Source organism: Microchirus variegatus, assembly GCF_963457635.1.
Source record: "Microchirus variegatus genome assembly, chromosome: 8".
NCBI classification, from domain to species: domain Eukaryota; kingdom Metazoa; phylum Chordata; class Actinopteri; order Pleuronectiformes; family Soleidae; genus Microchirus; species Microchirus variegatus.
In genome coordinates, this window is record NC_139809.1 from 1,152,239 (window position 1) to 1,162,759 (window position 10,521).

General features: G+C 42.0%; 1 protein-coding gene across 1 annotated transcript; it reads left to right on the forward strand.

Moving 5' to 3' along the window:
- Positions 1 to 3,701: 3,701 nt before the first annotated feature.
- On the forward strand, positions 3,702 to 5,018 carry LOC310930196 (G-protein coupled receptor 22-like; the record flags this gene model as incomplete). The annotated part of the gene is made up of 1 exon (XM_083893108.1): positions 3,702 to 5,018. The coding sequence occupies one exon, from the start codon at positions 3,702 to 3,704 to the stop codon at positions 5,016 to 5,018; it is 1,317 nt and encodes a 438-aa protein (XP_083749234.1).
- Positions 5,019 to 10,521: the final 5,503 nt, after the last annotated feature.

The following is a 10,521-nucleotide window of genomic DNA, read 5'->3' on the forward strand; positions in this document are numbered from 1 at the left end:
AGTAGAAGCCTTTTTTTCCCTAAATCACTACAACCCCAGAAAGGGATGTCACAGACACTGGTAGGGAAGAGATGATAGAGTCAGAACAAAAGGAAATACCTCCCTTCACTGGAGAGGAGAGGGTTAAGCCTATTACAGAAGACCAATCAGGATGGGGGGAGCACTGCAAACCTCCGCAGTAAGAGAGAGAGTGAGGGAACGAGGGAGTAGGTAGAGAGAAGAGAGCAGAGCAGAGGATAGAGAGATACCAGGAGTGCAAACCATTGCACTCCAATCCAGACTGTTAGACAAGGAGGGAACACAGACACTTGGTGAGATGAGTATTCACACACCAATCCATGTGGATGATAAGAGAAAAACAAGGACAAAAGAAGAAAAAGAAGAATCCCACTAACATCTCTGTCAGGACTAATCTCTGTGGACTTGCTTTTTTTTCTGCCTGGGACTCAGGAAGGAAAGAACATCTGTCAGTTGTGTGATCCTTGTATGTTCATTAATAGTCGGTCCTAATTCTTGGATTATTGCTGACAGGAGCAGAGGATAAATCAGAAATGTGTATCTGTCAAACGTAGACTGTTGCAGAGGTGGAGAGGAGAGGGGACAGTGTGTGTTATGGACCAGTCCCGGAGCATCTGTGTTTACCCTGCATGGTGAGCTGTGCTGTGTTTTGATGGGTCACTCTACTTATTGGTTTGGTTTACAGCACTCAGCTGAGAGACGAGTCTGTGACAGCAAAGCAAAGTCAATGCCAAACATCTCTGTCACAACCAATCAAATGCATAGGATTAGGAACCAACAATAATGATTTAACTTTATGACCGACTTTCAATCGGAAACATGTGGTTGTTGTTAAAGTAAGAACTACTAGCAGATTATTACATCATGGCTGTGCTTCCAAGCAACTGGTATTGTAAGCATCACATTGCAACACACTTTTGTTATTTTGTTTTATACATTAAGATGACTACATATACACGTATTTCCTTGTGCTGCTTACATCATAGTCCAAACTATCAGACTCCTATGATACAAGACACTTGTGGTTGTGCACCTTTAAACCATGCACGACCCCCTCTCTTGCCTGGTATTCATTGCTCATGTCTGCTGACAATATATCATCTTAAAGTGTGGCATCCCACACTAAAGCAACCTTGAACAATGACCGACATGTTCCTCTCCGAGGAGATTACATGGATCACATGTATTGACACTGGAGCCAGCTTCCATGTCTTTAAGTTCCCCAAGGAGCAACACTGCGCTAAAGCTCTGAGCAAGTCTGTCCTTTGACAGAAATTGTATGAGCGTTCCAGCACCACAGAGGCTGAATGTGATAATGAACACTGAGCTTTTCTTGTAGTAATATAAACAACAACAACAACAACAACAAATCCATCTGAAAGCAGAAGGCTGAGTTGTGAAATACCCGTTGTTTTTGTACAAGCTCTGTATTGTTACTTTTATGTTAATGCAACAGCAAAGATGTAAAGCGCATCAGGCAATGCACAGGAACATGATAAGACATCAGAGGCTTGTTGCTATGCTAATATGATTTTCCATGTCGCCTCTCTACTGAGGATAATGTTTATTTTCATTAATTCATCCCCCTACGCTTCACTCTCCTACTCCTCCCACTCTCTGCCTTTCTATCCTCTACCATTACCTTGTTCTTTCTCTCTTTCTTCAGGTCACTGAGAAAGAAAGATGTGTGGCTGAAGGACAGACAGGAGATGCTGTGTGCTTCCCAAAACATTGTCTGAGGTCTTGTTTTTATTTATTTTTTTTATAAAACTTAAAAGTGGGCTCTTACTTCCACTACCTCATAAGGATGACCTTCTTCCATATTGCTGCACCAACTGCCCTCCCAAGCTCAAATAAATATGGTCAGATAAAAAACAGAAACAAATGTCACTATGATTACACATTATGGTGATTGGATACATATGCATGCTGACCATCTGCTTCGCTCGAGCCATCTCCAGTGATTTAGGGATCAACGTGTCAAGAGGTAAACTGGAAATCTGTGCTCGATTTCCAAGTCAATGGCGGCTGGAGCCAGGCGTACAGAGACTGATGGGAAAGGTGGAGAGTGAAGGCCTGTTCCATTAGTGATCCCAGGAGACACATGGGCCTGGATGCTGCCTGGATGCACTGACCTCTCCTGGACAGATTCTGGACGTTTCTGTGCTGTACTCTGGGGAATCTACATGTACATGGCTCACTGACTCTTGGAGTACAACCTAATGGATGTAAAACATTTCCTATATTTATAGATCTAACTACGACACTCTCCCTGGGGACAATACGCAAAAAAGCAAGGGTTTGGATTGTAGTGTGAGCAGTAAATTCATTCCTCTGTGCAGGGGAAAGATTCTCCTTCCTGGGAATATCATGAGATTATAAACAGGAGGTGGATCCGACATCTTATCCCTGTTCCAATCACCCATCAGTGCAACCATTACCAAAACAAACAGACCAGAGATCTGGAAAAAAAAGGTCTGGAGAGGACATTAACTCATTTCTGGGTGCAGGTGGATGATTTCTTGTCTTTTCTTGTCATTGAAGTCAGGAAGAAAAAGCTGGCGGTGTATAGATACTCTTTGTCAAGACAGAAAGGTGCTTTTCTGGCTGCCAGCCTCTCTGGGAGGACCAAGCAGGGAAAGGAAAAGCCTCACTGGGAGGCCCTGCTGATACAGAATCACTTTTCTACTGGCCATGTTTGGATGCGATGCTTGTCTCTGTGGATCTAGCACAGACTGTATGGCCTGATTACACAGCCCTGGTATTCAGATAGTGCTGGAGGGAAGGGTAAATATTACAAACCATTTTTTTTTTACCATATTATCTACAATTCCATTTGGTTTGGATGTATTTCTTTATGCAGTAGTAGTGTTGGTGGATAATATTTATATTGCACATTTAATTTAGTTTGTTGTACAGTACACGTGAATACAATTTTTCTCCCCCTAACCCCATGTTAATGACCGTCCCAAATACAAACAGTATTTTTGGAGCGCATGTTAGTTCATCAATTATTTATGTTCCGTCTGAACAAGCATCTTGTATTTCAAAGTTTTTTTTGTTTTTTTTCTGTGAGAACGGGAAGCCTGCTGATAATGAGATAAACATGACTTTCTGGCAAAATATTCTTGTTAGTCATGAACCACCTTCAGTTGTCCTCATTTGGCAAGGACTAAAGGGATGAGAAAAAATGTTATGGGCTTAGTAACTAAGGACTGTGGAAAATATTTTATTACCTACCTCCTAAATATTACATTAATCTTATCTAAATAGAGTAAATATCTGCTTTATGCATCACGGCCTTCATCCTCCTCCACATTCACTACATAAAAGGTAAATGCTAATGCATTAAGACGATGTTATGTGACACGTCTCTGTTTTAATGCAACTTTGCGATCAAGGAGGGTGATAAGAAAATTAGAAGCTGATTGAAGTGAGGTAATTATTGCTTGTCTTGCCATGCTCACTGCGAGACACTTTAGTCTGCAGGAAAAAAGAAAAAAAAAGTTCCAGCACTGCTCTCAGCATTTCTCATTTCAACTCAAAAGATTTCCTTATCATTTGCCAAATGGTGCCATTACATCTGACGAGATTTGTCAGATATGCGTTAATTACAACTTTTTCACAGATGCTGTTTTCCTCTTCATGAATTCTCTCTCTCTTTCCTCTCCTCACACAGGATAATGCATATCCTTCCCGATCTGGAACAAGAAGCCACCATGAGCAACGTCACAGTCACCGACAACACCGAACCCATCAGCCGCACCATGAGTCCGGCGACCCCCAGCCCTTATTCTTATCCTGTCAGTTTCCAAGTCTCCCTGACTGTATTCCTTATGCTGGAAATCCTCCTGGGCCTGAGCTCAAACCTCACTGTACTTGCCCTCTACTGTATGAAGTCGAACCTCATTAGCTCTGTCAGTAACATTGTCACAATGAACCTCCATGTATTGGATGTGCTGATTTGTGTGTGCTGCATCCCCCTCACTATCGTGGTGGTGCTGCTGTCCCTGGAGGGAGACACAGCACTTGTCTGCTGCTTCCATGAAGCCTGTGTCTCCTTTGCTAGTGTTGCCACTGCCGCTAATGTGCTTGCCATCACCCTTGATCGCTACGACATCTCAGTCAAACCAGCTAACAGAGTACTGACTATGGGCCGTGCCCTGACCCTGCTGGCTGCCATTTGGGTGCTATCCTTTGTTAGTTTCCTTGTACCCTTTATTGAAGTGGGCTTTTTTGCCCAGGGCCATGCTGAGCTGAACCAAACAGTTGGGGAGAATGTGGTCCACACTAACCAGTACTATACAGATCTTGGCTTGTATTACCACTTGCTTGCTCAGATACCCATTTTCTTCTTTACTGCTGTCGTCATGCTCATCACCTACTCAAAGATCCTGCAAGCGCTCAACATTCGCATCGGTACACGTTTCCACGCATCACAGAAGAAGAAGGCTCGCAGGAAAAAGTGTCCGTCCATGACGGCCATGACGCCACAGCAGGAGGCCACAGATGCATCGCAGAGCAGTAGCAGCCGCAACCCCACGCTGGGCATGCGTACTTCTGTGTCTGTAATCATTGCCCTGCGCAGGGCCGTTAAACGCCACAGAGAAAGGCGAGAGCGCCAAAAAAGAGTTTTCAGGATGTCCCTCCTGATTGTGTCTACTTTCCTTCTGTGCTGGACACCCATCACAGTACTCAACACAGTCATCCTGAGTGTGGGCCCCAGTGACCTAATGGTCAAGTTGAGACTGGGCTTCCTGGTCATGGCATACGGGACCACTATCTTTCACCCTCTACTCTATGCCTTTACAAGACAGAAGTTCCAGAAAGTCTTGAAAAGCAAGATGAAGAAGAGAGTGGTGTCCATCATCGAGGCAGATCCCACGCCTAATAACGCCATCATCCACAACTCCTGGATCGACCCAAAGAGGAACAAAAAGGTGACATTTGGGGACAAAGATGCCCAACAGAAATGTCTGTCTTCTGAGGATGTGGAGTGAAGGAACTCATTACACAGTCAATAAACGCAGCTAAAACTGACATCAGGTTATGATTTAAAAAAGGGAAAATATTAATCCAAAGCAGTAATGTAAATAATATGTGTAACAATGTACAAAAGTAAGAGGTGGATAATTTATTTATTACTATTTATTGAGATCAAAGTAGCTTTGATAGATAAAGTACATACGATAATGTAGATATTGCATGGCTTTTTGTAACAGTAGCAGTCAGTGTTTCCAATGAATTAGCTAAGAAATTCATTTACTGTTGGTAATTAATATCTAATTTGTCCCGCCACAATTTCTTAATGAACCGACAAATTCTAAGCTTCTCATGGTGACATAAAAGATGTGCAACTTTGTGTCTTGTGTCATTGCCTCATTGCAGAGCTGTGTGCCCTCTCCACACTGTTTGTTTGTCTCCGTCTCCCAAAACATTGACATTAGACTCATGGACTCGTCTGTCACAGTCTGACAAGTCACCGGCAGCACTAGGAGAAATCCCTGCTCCATCAGCAGCCCTGTGGATCCTCAGAACACAAAAATCAAAAAAAAGTTTCTTACTGCCGTTGTCAAGCAGAACTCTGCATAACAACGTTATGGGCATGCAGTTCTAAGCAGGCAGACAATGACATAACATCCCCCCCACGCCCACTCCTAACGGCGACATCTACCACCACAGACAGGATCTAATTCTGTGAGAAACACTGCATAATTATGTACATACACAATAAATGTAAAGAATAAGGTCAACACGGTATATACATAGAAAGAGAGAGAGGTATTGTTATCTATACGTATATTTGTAATAAAATTTGTGCTAACTCACAAAAGGCCCTCCTAGTCTCCCCAAAGTGAGGTGTTTGTGATTGTGTTACAGCTGTGAGATTACTATCATTCATCACTTCCATGCTTACTTGCTCAGAGACCAGACGCTGCAGTGCTCACTAACTACTGATCCCTCAGAGGGAAGGACCCTCTAATTGAAATGAGACTGTAGGTCCAGGGATACAATAGAATGGATGTTGGATGTACATTCCAATGGCAGTACTGTTCACAATCGCTGTTTTGATCTGAAGAGCATTCACAGTCCTGACACTCAACAGAACGCTGTGTTCTCATTGTCTAATTTGGCATAAAACAGATGTGAATTTAAAAAAAACAAAAAACGAGTCTGTTTCATTTTAACAGCCACCTCTTTGAGCCAAGTGGAAACTCTACGGTTGCCTTATTTTGGTATGATATATTGAACACGACTTCATGGTAGGACAGGGTCTGACACAGACAGATCTCATGTTGAACATAATTTAACAATATTGTTTGGATTCTAGAAGAGAACACATTCCGCAGATTATACGTTTTCATGTAGAAATGAATCGATGAAACGAACAATATCGTGCATTAAAGCATTGTTGAATGAGCTCACACACAACGCTGATCAGTGTCACAGACCTTATTCAGTGTTTCTCAGCATTGCAGTGTTTACGCCTCGCGTCACGCGGCAACATTCCGGCGCCGCACGCAGGAAGTGATTATTTTAATGTCAAGGCAGAACTGTACACTGCTAAAGTGAAGCAGCTGCAAACAGGTTTGAGCCCAACTTCACCAAGAAGTGAATCCTGGTGCTCAAAAAGTCCCGTCATTCAGCAACTTGATAGGATAAGTGCTTCTTGCCCCTCCCCCTTTTGCGCTGACACTTTATATGCACAAAATCTCCCTCAGTCAAGTCTGATAGTACTGCTTGACAGGGACGCAGCACACAAACACTGTTATGTTGTTTATATTCAGAAAGACATAACAATGTAAAAAATATACATATATCAACATGTACACACTGCTGCTTTATAGTGAATGTTGTGTGAATGGGGTACCTTGGGATTGTTTGGGTTTTTGTTTTAATTAGCCTACAGCAATGTTCACCAAATACGTAAATCCATCCAACTGCAATAAAAGGTCTAGTGCAAAAATATTTAAGCTTAATAAAAGATTATGTTTACAAAACCCAAGAACAGATAATGGAGTTCTTCTTCCATGCCTGTGTACATGTATGTCTACTAGAAGTCTTCCTTTCAGGGATTGTCAAATGAAACTGTATTTCCCCAGCGGCTGCTGCTGTTACATTATAAATGCAGCCAGCTTTTTATTGTTTGTCTCAACCTATCGAGGAGCAATGATGTTTTCATATAGATGCAGAAAGATACCAATAGTATGAATCTACAAAAACATGATTATAGTCAGCGCTCAGCTGACCTGGCTGGCTCACTTCATTAAGCGTCAGGCATTCAAACCTTGTACGGTGTGGACACGTGCATCAAGATACAATCGCTCACAGATGAATATGAAAGCGGTTTAGTTTTCAAGAGCATATCTCAGTAATGAGCTTATTATGCCTTTGTTGTCTCAGGTACAGTAAAAAAACAACAACAAACTGAAGAGCCCTTTAGATCCTGAGAGCACCGGGCCGTCGGCTATACCAAAGTGATTACACAACCACGATGGGACGCCTCCCTGACAGTCAGCGAGTGGTTTGTAGCACAGCAGAGAGCGATGATATGGGAATATTGATGCAGGGAAGGTTTTTTATGACCCTGCTATAAACAGGCAGTGTGGATGTCATGGTGCCTTGAAGGCATGTCTGTGATTGAGAGTGGAGATGGGATCATAGCCAACAACAGATCAGCTGACAGCGGAGGGAAAATAACCAATGAGATGATTGAGGCTGAGGAAGCTTTTAAAACACCCAAGTGCAGATGTTTTGAAGGCAAACTTTCAAAGTTGGGTGTATACACGTCTGTACACTATAACAACAACAAGGATCAGCTTCAGTTCCTGAAAACAAAGACAAATATAATTTGTATTGATCACATTCTAAAATTACCTCTGAACAAGACCTTGATGTCACCATTTGTTTTCCATCTTTGGGTGCAGCCTCAGTGACGAGGCCTTTCAAGCACAACCAACATGACCTGATGTTCTGCAGAAAATACAGCAAACGTGTAGCTATGCAGTTTTAGAGTGACGTCTTTTTTCAGTTTAAGTGACCAGTATTTAATGTGACCTACCTTCACACTTGAACAATAACATCACCCGGACTCTCTCAAAGCTGGAGTGGAACCCTAATTCATGTTATTGGTAAACCATGTGTTTGTCTATTACTATTTCATGTTGACATTCATTATTCAAGACCTGTTGATGAATGAGTATTACATACACATGCTCAAGACCTACAGGGCCCCACACGACATAGGGGAAAAATAAACTCTTTCACGGCCACATAATTGGTGCGAAAAAAACATACTCATTTGTGGCCACGAAATAAGCGCAACATGCACACGAAATATGAATTTGTTTAAAAAAAAGAAACGGTAATAATGATTCCTTGCAATGCCAGGCTTTTGAGTATATCTTTGTAACTCATTACCAACCTAAAATAAAACTCCACCTGGTCATCGTGCAGCTTCAGCCCTCTTGCACCCATGGCAAGCAATTTTTACATTCAATTTCTAGACAGGATATTCACTACCGACTATCTACAACTACATTCTTACAAGATACAGATATCAGCAATTCAGTGTTTACTTACCTTTTTGCTTACACGCTGTCAAGGTAATTCAAGGGAATTATATTATTTATAGTATAAAATAGTATTTAGTGTGTACATTATACCTATTTTGGAGGCACAAATGACTATTTTGTGGCTATAATTTAATATTTGGTGCACACAAATCATGTCCGTCATGTCTGGGACTGTAAAGACCAACTTTCGGCCACATTACTCCAATCCAAATGCCAATGATCACAATATTGATAGACAAATACAAAGTTGTTGGTGCCTTATGACCTTTGCACAACAATATATTCTGACCTGGCTGTTTCTCTTTCATTCCCAGTCTTAATAACTCCACATTTTCTACAGATGCTTGCTGCTCTTGTGGCAGGAAGTGGAACACAAAATAACTTACACAGTATTTAATACTGACTAAACAAAGGGAATACAAAGTTACCCGTGAATACTCAAACAGTAAAAGTCACGTTCCACAGGAATTAAAACCGTAATGGCCAGAGCACACAGATAAAAGACATTAAGTACCGACGACGTGGTTAATTAATAAGTCAATTTCCACAACCTGAGGCCAGAAATCCACAGGAGTGAATCGGACTCGAACCCACAGCTAACTGCAATGAAAAAAAACGACTCGGCCCAGTGCACACACACACAGCCTGTTAGCAACAGTGCAGTTTCGCTGCAGGAGGACAGGCAAATCAATTTGCGGCTCAGCCACTCACAAACAACCTGCCAAGGTCAGCCATAACCTGAGCACTGCTCTGCACTCCCTCGGTCCCTGTCAGACACGGCTGACATGCACCGCATCACCAAGGTTTGTGTACAATGGCGTCACGCCAACAAACCACATAAAACAATTTAGCACACTGAGCTGCAGCCACCAAAGACCAGAGGAAGAGAAGAGTGCGCCATGAACGCACACCTGTATTTAATTACAAGCACCGCCCCACAGGTAACGCATCACCTAAAGTGGTACAGTGCGCCACATAGTGGTGGGGATGAAATCCCTTTCGGTTCCACTACATTTGTTTTGATTCTGGCTCAAACACAGTTAGATCACATTCCTGTAAAGGTGCCAGTTGGTTCTGTAGTTCCTCCAACTTTAAAGTGTTTCTCAAATCTAAACCAGGTGCAACAACAGAAGTCTGAAATTTAAAAAAAAATATTAAAAAAAGGAATTTAGATGCCTGGAACCATGCTGCACAAACATGTGCAGAGCCATTTTGGATAAAGAGCAAACAGATTTTGTACATTAGAACCTGTAAATCTTAAATATCATTATTATTTAGAATTATAATAAAATGAAAGAACCAAACACCCAATGCAAGAAATACAATTTGTTATCTAAGTCTATAACATGGCTGAGTGCGAATCCTATAAAAATGACAAATATAGATTAATGACTCTTGACATTAATGTGGTGTATCAAGCTGTTTAGCATGACTGTTCATTTATGCAAATTAACTCTCTTTTTTTAGCCTTATTTCATTCTTTCTTTATATTTTGAAAACTTCTAAAATGTCTGCATGCAGTTATTTGACCTTGTGACACAGTTTTCATTCATTTATGCATTTTAAAAAGCTGCTATGAATCCATATGTCCCCGGGCAGGTCATGCTGGTTAACATATTGATCATGTTGACAAGCCACAGCTACAACTCTAACCTTAGGTTACCAGCAGAGGGAGAGGATGTTCAATGAGGCTTCACTGCAAGCTTTATTAGAATCACTTGACCTCGATGTGTCCTTCCCCTTCTCCCCAATTCACCACATCAGCGCGTCTACTTGCTGCTGGCCCCTGCACATACATTACGTCCTTCCTTCTTTGGCTCAATGGCTGCCCTAAGTCAGATGCCATCTCTTCAGATCTCCTCTCTATCCGGCTGCAGACACCGAATAAGAGCTTGGGAAATCACATTACTCTGTCCGTATGGAGCCT